At 39.7% G+C, this 24,319-nt stretch overlaps 1 protein-coding gene across 6 annotated transcripts in view; it reads right to left on the bottom strand.

Moving 5' to 3' along the window:
• Nucleotides 1-24,319, bottom strand: part of FREM1 (FRAS1 related extracellular matrix 1) — a 179,586-nt gene that overhangs the window by 19,719 nt on the left and 135,548 nt on the right. For 5 of the 6 annotated variants that reach the window (XM_027549211.1, XM_027549207.1, XM_027549209.1 and 2 more), the window contains 5 exons: nucleotides 23,793-24,207; nucleotides 15,064-15,265; nucleotides 14,241-14,385; nucleotides 4,514-4,643; nucleotides 1,551-1,623 (listed from right to left, as the gene is read on the bottom strand). In XM_027549211.1, the coding sequence (XP_027405012.1) occupies nucleotides 1,551-1,623; nucleotides 4,514-4,643; nucleotides 14,241-14,385; nucleotides 15,064-15,265; nucleotides 23,793-24,207 (965 nt within the window). Of the gene's footprint in view, nucleotides 1-1,550; nucleotides 1,624-4,513; nucleotides 4,644-14,240; nucleotides 14,386-15,063; nucleotides 15,266-23,792; nucleotides 24,258-24,319 lie in introns of all 6 variants that reach the window. The other variant, XM_027549213.1, reaches the window with a different exon arrangement.

Here is a 24,319-nt window from a genome sequence, read left to right as displayed (position 1 = left end):
TCTGTCCGTGGAATTCTCCAGGCAAGAATACTGGAGGGGGCGGCCATAACCCTTCTCCAGGGAATCTTTCCAACATCAGAATTAAACCCGGTTCTTCCACACTGCAGGCAGATTCTTTACTGACTGAGCCACCAGGGAAGCCTGAACTGCAGAAAGGCATTCTTTTCTATGTTTAATAGTAAGTTATCAGTTTTGGAGTGGTGGTGGTATTCAGGCAATTTTGTTTTGCCTTTGCCAAAACGTCATGGGTCAGTGGCAGACAATGGCAAAAGTTTTGATCAGGTGGCCGACTCTCAGAGTACAGAACACATCCTCTGCAGAAGAGCGCAAAGGTTCAAGCCCTGGCTGCCTCTCACAGCCTTTCCATTCACCCCCGGGCAGGTGATCGAGGTCTATCCCACACAGACGGTAAGAGAGAGAACCATGCAGTACAGTGAGGGAGAGCTACCAGCCCCCATCTTTAGCAGCCAGGGAAAGGGGGCATGGCTTCTACCTTGGTGCTCCCACCAGGCACAGTTGCCAAAAGTATGTCTTTTGGGCTAAATCCCCTTCTTCTGCTGCTATCTCCTCTAAGAAGTCTTCCAGGATTTTCCTCAGCCAGAACAGTGGCTCATCCTTGGAGTCTCAATGCACTCTATCAATGAGTTGTTCTCATGTCTGTGTTTCCCAAAGGTTAGAACATCTGTGGGGGCTTCCCTGGTAGCTCAGCTGGTAAAGAATCCATCTGCTATGCAGGAGACCCCAGTTCAATTTCTGGGTAGGGAAGTTCCCCTGCTACCCACTCCAGTATTCTCAGGCTTCCCTGAGGAGGCTCAGATGGTAAAGAATCCACCTGCAATGCAGGAGACATGGGTTTAATCCTTGGGTTAGGAATATCCCCTGAAGAGGGGAATGGCTACCCACTCCAGAATTCTTGCCTGGACAATCTCCATGGACAAAGGAGCCTGGCGGGTTACAGTCCACGGGATCACAAACAGTCAGACATGACTGAGCAACAAAACACAGCACAGCATAGAACATCTACGAGAGTAGGCTCCATGCTTTTATACTCACTTTGCACCAAGCAAAATTCTTCCAAAGGCCTAAAGCAAAATAGGTGCTATCTAATTAAATAATAGTTTTCCCTGAAAGCTGCTCGTATCAAGCTATTCCAAGACAGATAATTTAGAAATGCCCTTTAGGAATCCACATGACTATAACATTCTGAAATTTTCCATCAAAATATGAGGCAATTACATTATTTCGGCTTTGTGTCAGACCTTTAAATCATGTTTTTAAATGGCCTTTCTTCTGGATTTTTGGATGTTTGCTTTAATATTTTATACATTTTATTTGTTATGATCTTTCATCTCATTTAAAATAAATATCCACTAGTAATAAAATAAAATACAAAGCACAAAACCTCAAGGCCAAACTGATCTCTCTGGAAGCGAGGTAATACTGTTCCTTGAGGAGTTCTAGTTGGCTGAAGTTGCATAATAGTCTGTCTTTTCCACAATCTCTAGACTGTCTTACAAAAACATGAAACAAACTGTAGACACACAGCGTACCTGGGTCAAACTGCACCAGCTTAGATGGAGTCATGGTGAAATCCTTTCCAACTGTAGCTGACACTTGGTTGACCTCAAGAGGGAAAAAAGAGAAGACATTCTTTTAACAAAAATATGCTGTGATAGAGAAATGCTGAGTCTAATCTCATACTAGACTAACTCATGTTCTTAAATCTGTTCCTAACATAAACTATCTTTTATTATAATACATCATTTTGGATCCATCTTCCTTAAAGTTACCTTTTTCCCTAGACTAATATCAATGGAAGGACACATAAAACTTTTTATTTTTTGGCTTCTCCTTTATAAATAATTCAGTTGTTGGAGAAAGTAACGTGAATTTTAAACAATATTTTTCTCTTTGCTACAGATACCATTTTATTCCATAGCCTTCCCTCTACCCCAACATGGTCCTAAAATTGCGCCTTGGAGGAAAGGAAGGGGACAGAGGAGAGAAGAAAAAGTGGGCTCTCCTGACAAATAGAAGGCTGCTCTGTCAGTCACTTGGAGGGATCCCGCAAGCTCAGAGCGCAGCCTTCGGACCAAATGAATGAAAACAAGTCCGGTCCATTCTCCTGTCTGGAGGAAGCCATTCCCCTTCACAGACAGGAATGAGCACTCTGTGGGGATGACGGACCTGGGGAACAGCCACACAGAGGCCACCAAACCCTGAACTCAGGGCTTTAGAAGTTCCTTCAAATAAGTTGTTAAAAAAAAATTGCTCTAATCTAAAGAGACTACTGGCTGCTCCCCTGTTCCCCTTTCCTGGGGCTGAAGGACAGAGACGATTTAAGGACTCTGACATCGTGCCCTTAACTTCCCCCGAGGAGCCTAAATATATGTGAAGAACACATATTTAGTTTGAAACATGGTTGAAAAGAGTTCGAAAAAGAGGCTTCAGCTGGTTTGAAAAAGAGGTCATTGAATGAGATGTTTGGGAAAGTGGGTTACTCATTCCTTCACTTTCTTACAAGGGACGAAGGGCACAATTCAAAATGCACAAATTGCTATTTCTTTGGTCTCAGATGTGATCTCCATTTCTACCAAAGCCCCTAACATCTGCCAGTGGTCTGCAGTGGAAATGCTTTGCTCAAGAAGAGTACTGCCAGGTGAATAAAGATGCACATGTAGAGACCCAACATGTGGACACAGTGCGGGGAGGAGAGGGTGGGACGAACTGGGAGAGTAGCTTTGACATACATACACTACCACTGTAAACCAGCTAGATATAGTGATACATGGACATATATACACTAACATGTGTAAAATAGATAGCTACCACGTGTGAAACAGACAGCTGCTATATAGCACACAATGCTCAACTTGCTGCTGCTATGACCTAGATGAGTGGGCTGCAGGTGGGAGGGAGGAAGGCTTAAGAGGGAGGGGATATATGTATACATAGAGTTTATTCACTTTGTTATACAGCAGAAACTAATGCAACATTGTAAAACAATTATACTCCAATAAAAAAAAAAAAGAAGAGCACTGCCTCCTAAGCCCCTATTTGCCCTTTCTCTATGATGCCAAGGCTCCTCCCGAACAACCTTTCCCTGTGGAAAGGCAGCCCATTGTACACCTGTACCCACCATATGCTGGGAGTTACACTTCCCCGTGTGGTTCTTGCACGTGCAATTACCTAGTATTTACCACCACTGAGTTCACAGAATCCTACGTGGGAAAAGAAATGGGCTAAGGTGAAGTGGTTGCAGCAGCCAGTCGGGTGCAGGTTGGTGATTCAAACCAAGGCAACAACAGAGGATAGAAGCACTTTCTTAAGCAGCCAATCAGCTCTGGTCTAAAGTGGCAGGCTGTGCTGTGGGCAGAGTGGTCCCTGAAAGACTCAGGCTGTTTGAGAAAGGCCTGCAGACACAGCTGGCAGCTTTACTGTGCGTGCTCAGCTTCAGCAGACAAAAGATTCCCTGTCACACCAGGTCTTTTCTTCCTGCCTGGCAAGGTGAACAGTTCTGTGGCCCAAAACTCCAGCCTAGAGCATATGGTGCTTTCTCTGGAGGCCCAGATTATTAGGAAACCACCACGCAGTCTTTCTTTTTCCATAACCAATGTACTGGGAAGTTATAGGGGACATCAAGTTATCTGATCCTTTAACAATCATAAAGCACCCATAGGTCAGGAAAACAGAACCTATGCCCACTGGAAAGATAAATGCTGAGTCTGGTATATAGTATAATCTACGTGCACAAGGTTCTGAAGCTGATTTGAACTTACTGTAACTGAGACTTCACTGAGATGGCATTTCCCCCCAGAACCTAATATCACTGCTTTTTTTCCCCCCCTTTAGATTGAGGAGGAAGTCTTTACCAGCATTAGTATGTACAGGCTTTTCATGCTCTCATTCTCCCAATGTGCAGTTTTTCTAGAGACTTCTTAAAAACCTTTCCATTCTAGAAGCCATGGTTGTGCTCCATGTTCCATGTCAGTGGAAAGAAATAGCAGGTGACTAGTCCAAAATTAATTATTGAAAATTTCTTATATTTCAGGCTGCCTCTATTGCTACATAGCCTCTTAATTTTGCATGACTTGGGTGATGCGTAAGATAGGTGTAATCCCTGATTTTTCTCATCCACTGAGACCATAGGTGATCTTGGTGCATGCTAAGAGAAAGCCATACAGGGACTGAAGTTTGCAGACAACTTTCCTTTCCAAAGCAGAGTTTGGCCCAAGTTCACTAAGTTGGGTAGATCTTATGAAATCAAACTTCAAGAGTTAAAGACCAGATTTTAAAACTAAAGATGGGTTAGAAATAGAATATGTAGGAGCTAATGTATCTTGATAAATGATGGAGGGACAAAGAGGTTTTGTACTTAGACTTTCTGGAACAGAGCAACACTCCTGCAATTTGAAGTTTCCTCAGTTACTCTGAGTTTCTTTAAGGAAATAGTCAAAGGCACCAACCAGCAACCTAGGCTTTAGCTTGAAAGATGATAGTTTAGAGTTGTTACCTGTACAGTCACAAAGGCTGAATCCATGGAATATCCCCTTCTGGTAATCTCCAAGGGTAGCATGCCCATATTCTCACAGACCTCATATTCAGTCCGCGACCACTCAATATGAGACCAATTCAGTTCCAAACTAGGCATGTAAGAAAAGAAAAAAGAAAATCATGAGAAATGCAAAGTGGAAGCCTGTGGGGCTCCTCTGCTGGGTATAAAGCAACCACTGGTCCAAACTGGGAGAAAAAAGTGGTTCATCAACCTACACCAGTGCTGCAAACTCCTTGCATATGTTTGGTACCTTTTAGTTCACAAAGAACATCTACTAGCATTATCTCATTCGTTACTCTCAGTGCTGCTGTGAGGTAGACAGAGCATGTATTAGAATTCTATTTTATGAATGTAGAAATAAGATTAAAAGTCTATCCAAGGTGTGCAGTTATCCATGATAAAGGAAGGGACTCAAATTTGAGAGTGTTTGGAAGGGAAAGGAGCAGGTGGTTAAGTTCAAGGAGACGTTCATTTTTGGAAAGGACATTGATATGAAACTTCTCTCCTATATTTTGACCTCCTTCAATGGTACAACAAGATCATTTCCAGGCACAGATCTTCTCTAAACTCAGGTTCAGTTTAATAACAAGACGTCTTTGAGGAATGTTTAGGAATTAGAATGTGCATGTATTTTACAGGTTTACCCATCCCTCCTCTGTGTATGTGCAAGGACTATACTAACATATAGCTTGATTGCAGCGATACAACTGAATAAACCTGATGAAGACAGAATGGTCTTTTTTTCCACACTATGTCTAGTGAGTCCGAAATTTGATAGAAACTGACTTCTTTAATCCTCATAATACAAAGAGGTATTTTTTTGTCTTTTTCCTTTTCTTCAGAAAAGAACATTGAGCTTGCTGCTGCTGCTGCTGCTAAGTCGCTTCAGTCGTGTTCGACTCTGTGCGACCCCACAGACGGCAGCCCACTAGGCTCCTCCGTCCCTGGGATTCTCCAGGCAAGAATACTGGAGTGGGTTGCCATTTCCTTCTCCAATGCATGAAAGTGAAAAGTGAAAGTGAAGTCGCTTAGTTGTGCCTGACTCTTAGTGACCCCATGGACTGCAGCCTACCAGGCTCCTCCGTCCATGGGATTTTCCAGGTAAGAGTACTGGAGTGGGTTGCCATTGCCTTCTCCAACACTGAGCTTAGAGAGGTTAAATAACTAGCTTGAAGGCAAAATGCTATGACAAAGCTAACAGACAGCAGAGATAGAGTCCTTAGCATAAATCTGAAACCAAATGTTTTGTTCCTTCTCTACCATTCTTCTTCCCAACTAAAGTTCTCCATGACTCTTGTGATCTGAGCTCAAGCAGTGGGCTACAATTTTATCTTTATCCTGAAATATTTCCCTTTTTGAGGTGAGAAAACTTGAAATGGTTCACCTGAACAGTTCTCTTCAAAGATTTCCTTACATTTTTTTACCCGCTGTAACTGGCAGCAACATAAAAGACATGAATGGTCTTCACTATGATCATTTAAGTCGCTTCCATTTTTTTTGGTTTTATTCATTTTCCTTTCACTCTCCATTCATAAAACCCTCAGAGTTTGCCTTACTGTATTCCCAAACTTCCACTTAGATTCAGGTCTTTCCTCTAGACTTTTAAATTTACTTCTTACAGTGTTTTTCTTTGCAGAGCTAGAAATTCTGGGTGCTACCGAGTAGACCGTGGAGTTCACAAATTTCAAAGAACACGCCACACATTCCTGGGGATTATTCCTAACAGAGAGTAATAAGTTTGTCCTCTAATCAACCCTTTATGTCCTTGCACCAATCATGTGTCACAGCCACATCCTATATATTAAGTTCACTAGCAAAACAAACTCAACAGCACTGTGTTCTACTCTACCGACCAGCAGCCAGTGAGACAATGGTAGTGTGGAAGCATGGACTTATTCTAGAGCTTCAAGAATTTGTATTCATATATGTTTATTCAATCAATAGACGTGACATTTATTGTTATTGGCATGCTGGGCTTCACAAAATTTTGACATGAAAATAGGATACTTATATTAAATAATATTGGGAACCTCATGGGCCTTGATGAAATCGATTTCAAATCTGACAGGAGACAGATCAAGAAAGAAAGAAATGGCAATGCTTAAAGAATCATAAGATAACAAGCAACACGGATGTTATAAATGCCAATAGAAATAACATGTTGCAAAGAATTCCTCAAGGATCCAGCCAGATAAGAAAGGGGAACAAAATCAACAAGAATGATTGGAAGAGAAAACAGAAAGATAAAACAGGAAGGAAAAGGGAGCAGTGGGAACCAGTGAAATAAATACACAGAGATGGATTTCAACTAAGTCTGTGTAAGGTTCAAATGAGTTTCAAGGTTCAATCTTCTAAGAATCTATGTATTGCTAATGCTAACCACGACCAGCAAAAATTCATCAGTGTCACTCTGCAGGTCCAGATGACCTTGAGGCCTAAAATGAAGTGTGATTTGATTGCTGATCTAGATCCATAAGGGGATCATGCAGAGTGACATTCAGTTTCAAAGCATTAAGGGTTTTGGTGTTTGGGAACCTGCACACATCACCCTGATACATCATTGGAATGCTGCATGATGCTTAGAGGTTAAGGTTATAATTACACAATGTTCTATTTTACTTTCTTATAACTATTCCCTACAAACAATAAATGCCTATTTGAAAGCTATGAAATTTAAGCCAGGCTATATATTTTTCAGAAAAATATTTAAATCATGAGGCACTTGCATACCCAGAGGATATGTGTGACACATGCTTTGAAAGTGTTTTTTTGTTTTCTACAGTATTGTATTTAAGAAGGCCTTTCTACACTGAGCCTACAGTTGCTTAAACTCAACACAAACACTTGAAAGAAAAGTTAGAGATGTAGTCAGTCGCCTGGGAATTCTCCCTACAAGAAGCCATACAGATAGATGTTTGCTATCATGCAGATAACCAGATGCAGAAGCCCATTAGAGAACTGTGGAAAGCTCTGGATTGGGAGGTGTCAAGCAGATGGGGGTCGGTTCACATCTTCACATTTTAATGACCCCCCTCTTCTGAAGTTTACAGACACACTTTCTGTGAAACCCACATGGCAATCATTGTGAGTCAGCAGGATGCAAAAACTCCTCAAGCCCTGAGGTCAGGATTTCTTGGCCTGGGAACTACTGACATTTGGGACCAGGTTTCTTTGTGGTGGGAGGCTGTCCTGTGCACCGTAGGATGTCTCCCAGTGGGGACTTCCTCACTGATCTAGTGGTCAAGATTCTGCCTTCTGATGCAGGGGCACAGGTTCTATCTCTGGTCAGGGAATTAAGATTCCACATGCTATGGGGTGCAGGCGAAAAAAAAAAAAAAAAAAAGTTTAGTAACATCCCTGGCTTCTACTCACTAGATCCATTAGAGGCAGCCATGCCATTCCATTCCAGTTACAACAATCAAACTGTTTCCAGACATTTCCAAATGTCCGTCACGGGGAAAGTCATCCCCAGGCGGGAAACCTTCCTGAAGTGATTTCACAGACTCATCACAATGGAAAAGTCTATTTAATCTATAAGCCAAGTTTTGGTTCTCAACAACTGTCATGAATGAAAGACATAGTCTGCGGGGTATGCCCAGACTATTTAATTTCTATTCCTCCATCCTATGTCTTTCATGATGTAGGGCTGAAACCATCACAATACTGTAATTATCCTCTAATTAAAATAAAAATTAAAAAATAAAGGCAACAGTACCCAGCATATATAATAAAAAGATATAACATCTCACATGAAAAAGAAATTAAATGGGATGAGACTTCCAGTTCTTCTTTCAGTCAAAGACAAGACAAACTGTTTAATTACCCAATTTAGCGATCCACCTCCAAAGTCCAGCATGTGTGATCCACTTTAATCTGATTAACTCTCATTTCCAAAGTACATATAACATACTATTTAATTCACTTAGGTACTAAAGGTCTGCAGTTCATTGAGGTATCACCAAGTGCCTTGTAGGGTGACTGGGACATAGTAAGTGCTCAATAAATATTTGCTCAAGGAAATAATGAACTTCGTTTAACCTACTATTTGAAAAGCTAAATTGACCACTGAAACGTTTTTTCTTCCCAGCCTATTCACATATTTCACACAATTTGAAAAGAAAATCTCTAGGCCAGATGTTTTCACATGTTTTTTTCTAGCCCTGACTTATTCTGGATTCTTTAGGTCATATTGGATTGTATTAGCTTGAGAGAAAGATGGCATTGGTAAACGACCATTCTATCATAAAGCATGATGTCTTATTTTCTAAGGCACATTCATGCTTCTCAACATTTGACAGTATCTAGAAACAGCTTTATTTTTCACAATGGGAGGAAGGGGATACTGGTGTTTAGTAGGTGTCGTCCAGGGGTGTTGCTAAATACCCTTCAATGTACAGGACGCCCAACTCACCCTCCACCCAAGCCCCACGACAAAGAATTGTCTGGACCAAATAGTCAAGAGTGTTGAAGCAGAGTCAAAAATATACACTTTCTGATATTCTATTTTGTGGCTGTTGTTGCTCAGTCACTAAGTCGTGTCTGACTCTTTGCAACCCCAATGACTGCAGCATGCCAGGCTCTCCTGTCCTTCACCATCTTCCAGAGTTTGCTCAGATTCATGTCTATTGAGTCGGTGATGCTATCTAACCATTTTGTGTCTACTTGGTTCATTTATATGAAGGAACAATGAACCAAAAGAATCATTTGGAATCAAACTTTATTTTGGGATTTGGGACATTAATCCAGGTTAACAAGCAAATGTAAAAAAGGTACTTGGCTGCTCTCTGCCTCAGTTTCCTCACTTCCCCAAGTACAATAATAATAAGTCTGTACTTCAAAGAGGTTGAATGAACCTTAATGAACACTCATTAAGTACTCTGAGCTTCTCAGTGAAAGATTTTATAGTAGCTAAAATGGTGATTAAATTATTCTTATAACTAGATCTTCACTTATAATCAAGTAGCATATGACTTAAGAAAATCAAAATGTTAAAAAATATTTTCTAAGTATTCAATCCAAGACTTATCAATTCAAAGAGGATGCTATTAAGCTCCATAAAAATGCTATGAACACCTGTGTTTGCCTTTCTGTCTTTCTCTCATGATAATGGGGAAACGGTGCTTAGTCAGGAAGCAGCATAGTGAGTACCCCAAACAAGTGCTTTGGAGTCAGACACATCTCATAACCACTTATTAGTGTGTGATTATGGTCAGTTACTCAGTCTCTCTGGACCACAATTTTCATCATCTGTAAAATGAGGGAAATTACATTCATGTCAAATTAAAATTTGTTAATACGTATAAAGCACCTGTACACAGTGGGTACTTAATAAGGCCTATTTCCCTTTCCTTCCTCTGTGGTTTCTTAGATCTAATCTAGAGACAAATACTTTAACTTCTGGCTTGCAAGTAACGTGAAAGCTTTACCTAACCAAGAGTTTCAACCTCTTTCCCTATAACGTGTTTCATAAAAGTTGTTAAAGCATTTCTAAGTTCGCCTGCTAGGGAGGAGAAGGGTCAAGGTGCTTGGAATCATGGAGCAGCTGGGGAAGCAGCCACTGAATTATGAAGAACTTCAGCAGGGGTCAGCTTTCGTTTTGAAGCTCACCTTTTCTGCAGTGGGTGCAAGAAAGAGGTCAACACTGAATGCATGTTAAGAGACTGCCTTGGTCAGACGTCAGCTACATTCTGTGGTCTACAAAGGTGTTTTTGATGAATGATGTGGTCCTATGTGACAGAGTTTGGGTGGGAGGCAGACCATCTTGAGATTCACACTGGACATGAGAACGGCATGCTAAGGCATGGGCCGAGAAGATGAGCACTCACACTGAGGTCAGGAGGTCATGGTGCACTGTGGGCTCTGCCATTTATTCACTTAGTGGCTGCTGGCCAATTACTTAAATGCTTTGAACCTGATTTCCTTATCACCCTCAGAGAACTGCTTTGCAGATTAAAACGGAAAACATATGTGAAAGCACCTAGCACAGTGCCTGAAATTTAGGCACTTAACCAAATCTAAATTTTGATGCAAATTCCCATGGATTTCAACATTTTATAGTAACTTCTATTTACAAATGTCTCCTAAACATATTGCATGAAAAGCTTGTGCCATGAGCTATTCTGGGGCAGGGTGGTCTTGGTTTTATAATCAAATCATATTGAGATATGTTGCATATTATATCCCTCTCTTGAAGATTCCCAATGCACACACGCATCTTTGTGACTTTGGCAATGTGATGCATTAGTGAGTCATAATAACTTGATCACATCAAGATTTCCCAACACCATTTCTAATGGAAAGTCTATTGACCCTTTAGGACTGATGCACTACAGAAATGCTGCCATAGCAAAAACGTATGAGCAATCAAGACTCCGGGACAATTCTCACTGAACATGAGTCCTCCTTATTCTATAAAGAGCCTCCTTTCTGCTCCTGATTGCATCCACCAGTCCCTTTAGCTTCATTGCAGAATGTTTTCACCCCTTGAAATATACAGACTATTAACCTATTAATCCTAAACCAAACCAGAACACAAAGTTCACTGCATTCAGATTATTAACAAGAATATGGATTGTTCACTTTGTGAACATCTCAGAGTCCATTTCTAACTTATGGGCTTTAGCTGGCTACCAAAGGCCTCTGGAATACTATTCAGTCAATCATTGTCCCCCACATGAATGCACAACAGTAGTAATCACCACCGCAGGTCATGTTTGTCAAGGACTTTAAATAGATGCTCCCACGTGTTTTACCTCATTTGTTCCTCTAAATAAATTGTAATACTGCCCCTAATTTACAGATGAGATAACTAAGATAACTAAACACTTGACCTAGGTCAGTGGCAAAGTCAAAGCCCAAACCTGTTCTTTGGCTCTGAGTCCAGTGGTTTACCGTACATTATCTATCCCATTATCCCCAGTTCATTAGCCATGGAGTACACACTCATATTGAGACCTGTAATTTACATTTAAGCTCCTTGAGGAGTAAGTATTCTTCCTTTCTTGTTGCTTTGATGGCCAAAGATTGGAGAAAAATATGGAGCTGAGTCTGTTGCTTCTTTCCCCTTAGGCCAGTAGAGCACACTCATTAAGAGTGGGCAAGAAGTCCTTTAATGCAGTGAGGAAAACCACGGATTTGAGAGTCATAACTTCTGTACCAAAATCTTAGCTCCTTCTCTGATGAGCTATATGAGCTTGGAAAAGTCACTTCCTATCTCCTTGCCTCAGTCTCCTCACCTGTAAATTCTGGATTATGATGGTACCTAACTTAAAGGTTGTTGTGATGATTAAATGAAGAGCAATGAAGTAGAGCAGAAAGCTATAGTGTAAATGCCTGTGATTTATTCTATACAGGCAGCTAGGTTCCTGCTAGCCCTGGGAAGACAGATCATTATTCATAACATTGTTTCCTACTGGAAAAAAATAGTTCTTCTTGTTCCACAAAGTAACTACTTACAAATGAGGTTAGAGACAACTATATCCTTCAAAACCTATAAAGATAAGTGCTTAGTAACTTCTACCTGCTTTTCCCTCTACCCACTCTAGAGAAAACAACTTAACATATGTTGGATCAAATCAAAGTTATTTGGGGATTAACTCTCAGTGGACATATTTTGCATTATATTCCACTGACTCCAATCATTACAAGCTGAATTAGAAACATCTTCAGCATAGGTACCTGAAAATAGGTATCTAGTAGAAGTAGGAGTCTATTTTAAAAGTCTCAAGTAAAGTTATAAATTCTGAGGTTCTGAAATAAACTTGAAAATTATTCAAAATCATAAATTATCTTCAAAAGCAGTGTCCTTGGTTACAATGAGGAACTGGTGGCAGGAGGGGGGGGGGGGGTGGTATATGTAGAAACTTCCCTGGTGATACAGTGGTTAAATGCTGTGCTCCCAAAGCAGGGGGCATAGGTTTGACCCCTGGTTGGAGAACTAAGATTCTACATACTGCAAGATGTGGCCAATGAAAAAAGGAAGTTTGCGGGTGAAGCAATATCTATCTAGTTCTATTTCTGTGTTCCCATGTGGTCAGCATTAGTTCAGTAGCAAGTCTGATCAATATTTTTATGTTTATACGTTGAACTATTAAAAAGCAGTGAAATCAAGTTATTAATATTTTTGAGTAGGATTTTTTTTTAAAAATTCTTGAGAATTGAATACATTTGTCTGAAATTGCAAGTAGGTAACTTATTTTCCATAAAGATTATAATCCCAAGAGCCATTTTTCTGAGGCAAGAGCATTTTAATGGCAAGTGGGCATCTGTTTTAATTTTAAAGTGTCATGATTGAATTTTCATGTCAGGGTCCAGTTCTTCCTTGCTCACACCTATTTCCCAGATGCTTATACTGTGCACCTGGCCTATAGTAGCCACTCAATAAAAATCTGGACCAGATTTTTTTTTATATTACAGGCAATAGAGGTGCAATTCTGAGAACAGGTTTTGGTAAAGATGCATTTTTCTAGCAATGACCACAGAGACCTCTGCTGGCAGATACTGGGACTACAATCCAGGATCAGAAAGAAAAAGCAAAAATGAAGAGATCAGAGGTGAATTTCTCAATTTTCTTGTCTTTCTTTGTCCATACTCTGTCACAAAAGCCCCATAAGAAGCTGTGCTCATTATGGTGTGTGGTTTGATAGAGTCAATACTAAAACTAGAATAAATGAACAACTTTTCTCTGAGGTGAGTGGGAAGGGCATCAAACTTGGGGAAAAAAAAAAAAACATGGAGAACTGGATTGTGATTTCTGCAATCATTTAATAGCTGTTATTCAAGGTGTACCTTAAAAAAATCTAGAATAGTGACCTGGTAAGTGAAATTATGGTCTGTTAATATGGTTAATTTTGAGGATTTGATACTCTGGTTTTTCTGAGGGTCCTATATTTGACACAAGTTCAAAGTATTACTTAATACCTCCCCCAAGTCTTTTTTCCTCTTTTACACTACACTGTCTTCACCTTACCCATGTTAGGTTTATAACTTACAAAAGGAGTCGCTAGTAATTGCTTGGGTTTGGGGGGAAGAGAAGATATTTTGCTAAACTTTCCTAACTCCCTCATTCTCTAGATATTTTAGAAATGTAGATTTAGGAAATGGTGGGTCATAACACAGTCCTAGAGTGACCTCTTGCTGCATAATTTGTACATAAGCCTACAAGCCCAGTCCTGGATACCAGTGAATTGTCAAGACAGAAACCTCTGTGGGTGTGAAAGGATGTGCATTTGTAAACGCATGCATAAAATGAATGACCCAGCCCCAAAGAACTAAACTTTTTAACACTCCCATATTCTGTGATTATCAACAACAGAAGTTTAAACTTCCCCAGTGGCTCAGTGGTAGTGAATCTGCCTGCCAATGCAGGAGACACAGGTTTGATCCCTGATCCAGGAAGATCCCCTGGAGAAGAAAATGGAAATCCACTCCAGTATGCTAGCCTGGAAATTCCACAGACAAAGGAGCCTGGAGGGCTACAGTCCATGGGGAAGCAGGAGTTGGACACGACTTAGTGACTAAACAGCGACAATAGAAGTTTCTCTTTCCAAAATAAATTCTATGAGCGTGGGAAATCATCTATCAATTTGTCCTCTTAGATTCTGTTTAAAAAAGAACATTTTACTTTCCTCATCAGATACATTCTGGACATTATATGCAGGAGTATTAAATAAGCAAAAGAATTTACCTTTGAGGAGTGGCAGAGTTCCCTGTGGGATCCATGACTTGAAATTCCATGGTATCTGAATTTACTTCCAAAGATGGGTTTATGATGTAAAGAATGGTCTTACTGTTTAAATCCTTCTGGCTAAATTTCTCATGGATAAATTCACCTACAAAAAAGAAGTAAATGATTTTCATCAGTAATCAAATAAAATATTAGATAAGAGCTGATACAATATTTATGGCTGTTTTATTTTTAAACTCTTCTTTTAAAATATTTAAAGTAAATCTTTTAAAGAAATCAATAAAATGTAACCATCTTAAAACTCAGTCAATTAACTTAAATTACTTTGTTTCAAACATTGTACCTTAAATATGAAAACAGAGAGTGAATAGGAAAATCTAGCAATAAAATCTAAAATTCTGTGCCATCCTGTGATCATTATCTTCATAAAGTAGAAATAACATACAATTCAGAGAAAACTTACATCAAAAAATTGTTTTTAATGAACTTACATAGCTCAGAAATTCATGATATAAGAAAATGGGTCACAAATTCGGATTTGGTCCTGACAATGTATTTCTGTGAATACTTTACAATCTAGCTATTGAAAAAAAGTTATACATAATAAACAGTTGTGTATCAGTATCCAGTTCTCCCACTCAAGATGAATTTAGGAAAATTCAGCTTTAAATCCTCTTTAGCATGGATACTGATTTATAAACTGCATCTGTCAGTAAGCCTTGGGGAGTATTTACCAAATGGGCCTGAACTTAATTACAAATTACCTTCTAGATTGCCAACCACTGAGTATTTTAAAATGAGCAAGGATTAAGGAAGGCAGTACCTGTCGTTGAGTTCTCCAGATGCCCATGTTGGGGGCCTCGTAAAATCTTAAAGATGATCTGATTATCATCAGTGTCGGGGTCTGATGCCTTCAACACGTGGGAGGTGATGTAAATCCCGTAACAACCATTTTTCAAGAGCCCTACTTGAGAAGGGGAATGCAAGTGTGTGACGCGGGGGGCCGCTTTGTCCAACTGGTCCACCTGAATGATCAATAATCACACACAATGTTAAGCAAAGCCTTCTCATTCCCAAGCAACACCGGGGCTTAAATAGTTCAACAATGACAAACTCTCCTGAATTTCAGATTCCTTATCCTCCTCACTGGTTAACTTCTGTTAAAAGCTACCTCGTTCACAATATCTTCAGCAAATACCATAGAGCCCAGAAGAGAGGTTAACTTTCTGTTGGAAGCTTTGACTCAGCTTTATTTATTTGCCCACTGCCTGGCTCCCCCATTAGACCTAAGCTTCCTGAGGGCAGACACCGTGTCTTTTTTTCCCCTCAACTAGTCCCTGCACCTGGCAAAATGCCCAACCATTACAGGAGCTCAAGAAATACTTGTTGGATGAATACATTAAAACTGACCCAGGAACTGTATTGCAAACTTAATATTAGTTCTACAAAAGCATTTCCCCCTTCTCCCAGTGTTTGATAATTTACAGAAGCAATGCTATAAAGGTCTACAAATACACTGAAACTTTCTTTGTCGTGTCTTGGTTTAAATAGCAAAAATATTGAATAGCAGTACAAATACTTCAGTAAAAAAAAGTGGAAGGTGCTTAGCTATAGGTATTGAGTATTTGTTTTATTGATAGACAGAACCAGGTAACCAAACAGGTAGACTCAATTTGTAAAGGCTGTGATGGGCAATTACTCATGCGTGAAAGAGGGACAGAAGTTCAGACACTACAAAGGACCTCATTCGCATATGGTATGGCGTCATTAGAAATGACTCATCGGTTACGGAGGGAACATTTTTGGCAGAATTAGCATAATTCATCACTGGTACCACAAAACAGGTACAAGAACACAGTCTTTGTTCCCTTCATTTCTAATCACGCAAATCTTAACTTTATCCCCAAATGAAACTATTGTAATTCTAGCAAAGTAAAAAATGAGTGTTCACAATAAGACCATATATTTTGTGTGTGTTTATATAATAAACTACCAGTCATCTGTTGATAAGAAAAAGAGATGGGATAAACTAGTAACAAAATAAAGCCCCACAATTCAGTGTTAACCAATAAAAAATAAAAATCAGAAAGTTTCAGAATAGGAGACAACTACCATTTTTGTTCAAAACAAATACATATATATGTTCACACAGACACAGACAAAATTTTGGGAGCATGTGTACAAACATGTTCATTTATCTTCAGATGGGGAAAAATAACTTTGAGTATTTCTATATATGGACTTTTTAAACAATGAAATACTTTTCTGTTAAGTTGGCAATCTGCTTTTTTAAATAAAAAAGCAATCACACCTCACATTGGTAAATGTTTGAAGAAATAGACATTTTTATATTTTGTTGGAAGGAATGCCAATTAGTGAAAATCTTTTGGAGATAAACTTGATATATATATATATTAATAATGTGCATATACTGTGATTCAAAATTTCTACTTTTCGAGTATACCCTACAGAAATAGATGAATAGACAAAGAATATATATATTACTATTAATTAAAATATAATTTGTAATAGCAAATACTAAAAATTTCCATAAAACTTGGAAGTCCTACAGGGGAATTATAAATTATCTCTGCCTGAGATTGAGTGCCATGCAGCCTTTATCAATTATGTTATCAAGGAAGATTTAATGACATGTGGAAATTTTTATGATTGGAAACAGGTAATATGCTTAATAGTACATATAATATTATCTCTTTTTTATTTCAATAAAAGACTGCAAGCAAGCCACTGATCACAGTGGGATAATGAATTATTGTCTAGACCTTTTCTGTAGTTTATGGATTTTTTAACAACAATTATTTTGTAAGCTGAAGTAGCAACACACAGTTTCAAAGGTTATAGTCATTCTCCTTTCCTAAAAAAGTGAGGATGGTGCCCTCAGAGCTGTGAGATGGGGAGGCAGTTATCATGGCCTTTTGGGGAAGAAGCTCCAGGGTGACTAGTAGGAAGTACAGTCAGTGGCAAGAGAGGAAAAATAAAGATATTTTAAGACATGTGAGTAATCCTCAAAGTTGGTAAATACACTGAGTGTACGGGGTTTTTAAGTTATATTTTCCTTAAATATAGAAGTATTATAAAAGGAATAAAGGCCTGCCGTAATCATTTGCTTTTAAAAATGTTAATACCTACACTTCGGTCTTTGGGGCCCCTGCTGGGTCTTTGGTCCTACTCTGTTAAAATCCATCCTAAATTTCTAGTTTCTTCTTCAAAAGCAGGTCTTTTGGCTCAGGATACCAGAAGCATTTTAAAATATTAGAGTACAGACTTTTTTTAAAAAAAAGGCTATATCCTTATAGCCATTTGTGTTGGATTTACTAAAACTTATGTCACGCTTACTTGCATAGGAAGCAGTGACACTGGTCCTCTGTCCCTCACCCCCACCCCCATCTTCTTCTAAGAAAGACTTCAGAAATCATTGCACCGAGATTGCAGAATTTTGGTCAGCAACACAAAAAAAACCATAACTCAAAAAGATACACGTGCCCCATGTTCATAGCAGCACTGTTCACAATAGCCAAGACCTAAACGTCCACCAATAGATGAATGGATAAAGAAGATGTGGCACACAATGGAATACTACTCAGTCATAAAAATTAATGAAATAATGCCATTTGCAGCAACATGGACGGACCTGGAAATCATACTGAGTGAAGTAAGTCAGAATGAGAAAGACAAATATCATGTAGTATCACTTATATGTGGTATCTAAAGACCACACAAATGAACCTATCTATGGAACAGAATCACAGACATAGAGAACAGACTGGTGGAAGGGGTTGAGGGAGGGATGGAGTGGGAGGTTAGGATTAGCAGATGTAAGCTTTAATATATATTAATAGAATGGATAAACAACAAAGACCTACTATATAGTATAGAGAACTATATTCAATATCCTACAATAAATCGTAATGGAAAACAATACCTTAAGAAAGAAGGAATGTAAATATATGTATAGCTGAATCATTTTGCTGTACAACAGTGACTAATACATTGTAAATCTTCAATTAAAAAAAAGATGCAGAGTCTGAGACAGACAGACATGATTTCCTACAAAATAAATGTCAGATCAGTGCCTGTTGGTGTCAATAAAATACAACTGTGTTTTGTGTTTAAGTCTTGTAGCCTTGCCCTCAGTTACTCAGTTTGGGAACATAAGTGGTACACCTATGTTTAGGAGATTCAGTTTACTTCAGTTCAGTTCAGTTGCTCAGTCGTGTCTGACTCTTTGCGACCCCATGGAATGCAGCATGCAAGGCCTCCCTGCCCATCACCAACTCCCGGAGTTCACTCAAACTCATGTCCATTGAGTCAGTGATGCCATCATACCATCTCATCCTCTGTTGTCCCCTTCTCTTCCCACCTTCAATCTTTCCCAGAATCAGGGTCTTTTTCAATGGGTCAGTTTTTCCCTTCAGGTGGCCAAAATATCAGAGTTTCAGCTTCAGTATCAGTCCTTCCCATGAATATTCAGGACTAATTTCCTTTAGGATGGACTGGTTGGATCTCCTTACAATCCAAGGGAATCTCAAGAGTATTCTCCAACACAACAGTTCAAAAGCATCAATTCTTCGGTACTCAGCTTTCTTTATAGTCCAACTCTCACATACATACATGACTACTGGAAAAACCACAGTTTTAATTAGACAGACATTTGTTGGCAAAGTAATGTCTCTCCATTTTAATATGCTGTCTAGGTTAGTAGCTCTTCTTCCAAGGAGCAACCGTCTTCTAATTTCATGGCTACAGTCACCATCTGCAGTGATTTTGGAGCCTCCCCAACCCAAGAAAGTCTCTCACTGCTTCCATTGTTTCCCCATCTATTTGCCATGAAGCGATGGGACCAGATGCCATGATCTTAGTTTTCTAAATGTTGAGCTTTAAGCCAACTTTTTCACTCTCCTCTTTCACTTTCATCATCTTCTTTTTCACTCTCCTCTTTCACTTTCATCATCTTCTTCACTTTTTGCCATAAGGGTGGTGTCATCTGCATATCTGAGGTTATTGATTGATATTTCTCCCAACAATCTCGATTCCAGCTTGTGCTTCATCCAGCCCAGCGTTTCTCATGATGTACTCTGCATATAAGTTAAATAAGCAGGGTGACAATATACAGCCTTGATGTACTCCTTTCTCAATTTGGAACCAGTTTGTTTTTCCATGTCCAGCTATAACTGTTGCTTCCTGACCTACATAAAGGAGGCAGGATTTCTCAGGAGGCAGGTAATGTGGTCTGGTATTCCCATCTCTTTCAGAAGTTTCCACAGTTTGTTGTGATCCACACAGTCAAAGGCTTTGGTATAGTCAATAAAGCAGAAGTAGATGTTTTTCTGGAACTCTCTTGCTTTTTTGATGATCCAGAGGATGTTGGCAATTTGATCTCCAGTTCCTCTGCCTTTTCTAAATCCAGCTTGAACATCTGGAAGTTCACAGTTCATGTACTGTTGAAGCCTGGCTTGGAGAATTTTGAGCATCACTTTGCTAGTGTGTGAGATGAGTGCAATTGTGCAGTTGTTTGAGCATTCTTTGGCATTGCCTTTCTTTGGGATTGGAATGAAAACTGACCTTTTCCAGTCTTGTGGCCACTGCCGAGTTTTCCAAATTTGCTGGCATATTGAGTGCAGCACTTTCACAGCATCAGCTTTTAGGATTTGAAATAGCTCAACTGGAATTCCATCACCTCCACTAGCTTTGTTTGTAGTGATGCCCACTAAGGCCCACTTGACTTCACATTCCAGGATGTCTGGCTCCAGGTGAGTGATCACACCACCCTGATTATCTGGGTCATGAAGATATTTTTGTACAGTTCTTCTGTGTATTCTTGCCACCTCTTCTTAACATCTTTTGCTTCTGTTAGGTCCATACCCTTTCTGTCCTTTATTGCACTCATCTTTGCATGAAATGTTCCCTTGGTATCTCTAATTTTCCTGAATAGATCTCTAGTTTTTCCCATTCTATTGTTTTCCTTTATTTCTTTGCATTGATCACTGAGGAAGGCTTTCTTATCTCTCCTTGCTATTCTTTGAAACTCTGCATTCAAATAGGTATATCTTTCCTTTTCTACTTTGCCTTTTGTGTCTTTTCTTTTCTCAGCTATTTATAAGGCCTCCTCAGACAGCAATTTTGCCTTTTTGCATTTGTTTTTGTTGGGGATAGTCTTGATCACTGCCTCATATACAGTGTCACAAACCTCTGTCCATAGTTCTTCAGGCACTCTGTCTATCAGATCTAGTCTTTTGAATCTATTTGTCACTTCTACTGTATAATCATAAGGGATTTGATTTAGGTCATACCTAAATCAAATGATCTAGTGGTTTTCCCTGCTGCTGCTACTGCTGCTAAGTCGCTTCAGTCGTGTCCGACTCTGTGCGACCCTATAGAGGGCAGCCCACCAGGCTCTCCCGTCCCTGGGATTCTCCAGGCAAGAACACTGGAGTGGGTTGCCATTTCTTTCTCCAATGCATGAAAATGAAAAGTGAAAATGAAGTCGCTCAGTCGTGTCCAACTCCCAGCAACCCCATGGACTGTAGCCCAGCAGGCTCCTCCATCCATGGGATTTTCCAGGCAAGAGTACTGGAGTGAGGTGCCATTGCCTTCTCCAGTGGTTTTCCCTACTTTCTTCAATTTAAGTCTGAATTTGGCAATAAGGAGTTCATGATCTGAGCCACAGTCAGCTCCCAGTCTTGTTTTTACTGACTCTATAGAGTTTCTCCATCTTTGGCTGCAAAGAATATAATCAATCTGATTTTGGTATTGACCATTTGGCCTAATTCATCACTCAGTGGTGGCCAATGTCATATTTTCTTGCCAGAAAGAGCTCTTAAAAGCAAGAGACTGAGGAGGTCACCTCTTCTGCATTACAGATGGTAATGACTACATTACAGTCAGTTCCTGAGTTATTTTACTTCTCAGCTCAGAGACATCAGGAAGTTCAGGGAAATTATGGGAGAAAGTTTGAGGCTTTCCTTCTGAGGTTTTTTTATTTGTTTTGTTTACACAAAAGGCAAGAAAAACCTTGTACTTTGATGAAAAACTTTTGCAACATGTATTCAATAATTCCCTATCAGTTAAGTCTACAACTTCAAGAGATAAGGCTCTTGCAATAACCACACTCTATAAGATACTTTTGATGTTGGGAGACACTTGATTGAAGTTCTGGTACTCTCTTCAAACTCTAACCCCTTTTCCCTCCCTGTTCTGGAGTGTAGATGGGAACTCTTACACTGGCATTCAGAATTGACAATTCCTACATATTTGTAACCAAATAGAAGTGAAGTGAAGAGAAGTCGCTCAGTCGTGTCTGAATCTTTGCGACCCCATGGACTGTAGCCCACCAGGCTCCTCCATCCATGGGATTTTCCAGGCAAGAGTACTCGAGTGGGTTGCTATTTCCTTCTCCAGATAGACCAGAACATTATTCCAGGTTGGGTAGTACTATGACATTTCTCTACATAGCACGGGGTTGGGGGTAGTCAGGAGTCAAGAAAAATATGAACTGACTGAAAAGTGGGAGAGAACTAACAACAATTAAAACATGTAATAAAAAAAGAAATTAACTTTACTATGCACAAGGTATTTCTTACATACTCTACCAATAATATCAACACCTTCTCTCTTCTCCCAGTGTATCATAATCTCATTCCACTTTCTAGACTTCCTTTTAGTCAAAGATTCATCTTGTATCCACTCCGTGTTATCATAACTCCCCACTTTCATCCTCAGATCTCACTTTACATAAAGACTGTGATGGTTAATTCTACATGCCAATTTAGCCAGGATGTTTGGTCAAGCTAGATGTTCCTGTAAAGGCATTTGTTTTTAGATTGATGAGTATTTCAAAGAATAGACTTTGAGTAAAGCAGATTACCCTCCATAATGTGGGTGGGCCTCATCCAATCATTTAAAGGCCTTAAAAAAAAAAAAAAAAAAAGACTGAAGTCTCTTGAAGAGGAAGGAATTCTGCCTCCAAACTGCCTTTGGACTCAAGACTGTAACATCAACTCCTTCCGTAATCTTCAGGCTGCTGGCCTGCCTCGTAGATTTTGGAATGTGTCAGACTCCACAATTGCATGAGCCAATTCCTAAACAGAAATCAGTCTTTCTCTCTTCCTCTCTCTTTTATCATTTATATGTGTATAAATTATATAATCCTATTGATTGTTTCTCTGGAGATCCCTGACTAAGACAGAGATGAAAGAGCAAGGGAAAATTATTATTATTTTATATAATCAGAATGTATTCTGCATTAAGACAGATTTACATCTTTTATGTTATTGGTGGAAGTATGTAGAAAAGGGTGAACTGTATCCAAGGAGAGTGGATTCAAGGCTTTGAGAGCCAGAATATACTTGATGTGTTTTGACTAAAAAAAGAAAAACACGTTATGCCCTCCAAGAATCATCTTAACAGTCAACATAACTGTGACAGCACAGTACCACAGAAAGGACACAGCATGGGGATCAGGAAGACTGGAGCTCTTTATGTGCGTTTGACCAAATTGTTTAATTTTTGAACTTCTGAACATCTATAAAATGGAGACAATAAAACTCAGTTCATTGGATTTTTATGAATATTAAATGAGATTTATATACAGTGGGTCTGACCTACAGTTAACACTTTAAAATTGTAGATTCTATAATTATTTTTCTCATCAATACATGGGTAATACTGATGTAGCTTCATAAGTTTTCAGGTGTTTAATTGAAAACCATTAAAATTATAGTTAACCATTAAAATGCTCTTGGACTGCAAGGAGATCAAACCACTCAATCCTAAAGGAAATCAACCCTGACTATTCAGTGGAAAGACAGATGCTGAAGCTGAAGTTCTATACTTTGGCAGCCTGATGTGAAGAACCAACTCACTGGAAAAGACCCTAACGCAGCGAAAGACTGAGGGCAAGAGGAGAAGGGGACGGCAGAGGATGAGATGGTTAGATAACATCACTGACTCAATGGACATGAATTTGAGCAAACTTCGGGAGATAGTGGAGGACAGAAGAGCCTGGCATGCTGCAGTCCATGGGGTCACAAAAAGTCGGACAAGACTTAGCAACTGAACGACAACAACGCCAGTAGATAACATAGGCCAATAAGCATCATTATAAAAGTATAGTTAGATATTATAAAAGCAATTATAAGAGACTGAATACCTAATATACTTCAGGCAACATGCTAGTACCTTAGATACCTTATCTTGTGTAAGTCTTACCACAATGCTGTAAGGCATGTTTTTTTGTAGAATCAGAAGAGTCAAAAAACTCTTTTTAGTTCACACAGCTTTGAAAACACTGAAAGCAGAAATTCCAACCTAGGTGTCTGTCTCCAAATGTATTTTGGTCCTTTGTTTATTACCACTGACTCCAAAGGTCAATCATTATCTTGCACACAGGCAGCACATCTGTTTTGTGTTCATATTAACATGCTTGGTGCTTTGCTTAGTGCCTGGCATGCTGTAGGAAGGAAAGGAAACAGTTCGCCCGGAAGTCGTGTTCTCCTTATCTCTGGCCATGAAATGCGTATTTGTTATACTTGCCTGGATGGTGAATGATACAGGTTCTTGCCACACTCTCCCATCTACAAGAAAGCCATGGTTCGTCCCATCCGTGGCCACAAAAGTGAAGTGGTCAGTCCAAGAATCCCCTCCCAAGTGCCGATAGGCCACATGCCCACTGTCCACGTCCAGCTGAGTGAAATTGTGTGGGATCAGCGCCATCCCCCGCAGGTAGAGCTGGCCATGCCGTGGGAGCTGGGCCAGAAGAAAGGTGAGCTTCTCGGCTGGAGTGTCAGGGTCAGTCAACTGCAGGAGGTCAGGGGAGAGCAGGCCCGTGGCCCCTTCAACCAGTCTCAACCCCTTGTTCCTGGTCACCACGGGTAAGGCTGTGTCCACAGTCTCCAGTGTGATCTCAAAAATCCCAGGCTTGGTCTGAAGTCCATTGCTGACGATGAATCTGGCAAAGAGAGGCAAGGCAGCCTTCAACATGGATTCTTGTGTCACCATCTATTGGAATGAAATGATAACAATACACACCTTTACTCAAGGACATATTGTGTTGGGATGTG

This window comes from Bos indicus x Bos taurus, chromosome 8 (genome assembly GCF_003369695.1).
Source record: "Bos indicus x Bos taurus breed Angus x Brahman F1 hybrid chromosome 8, Bos_hybrid_MaternalHap_v2.0, whole genome shotgun sequence".
Taxonomy (NCBI): Eukaryota; Metazoa; Chordata; class Mammalia; order Artiodactyla; family Bovidae; genus Bos; species Bos indicus x Bos taurus.
The sequence above is the reverse complement of the archived record's forward strand: the minus strand, read 5'-3'. Positions and strand labels throughout refer to the sequence as shown.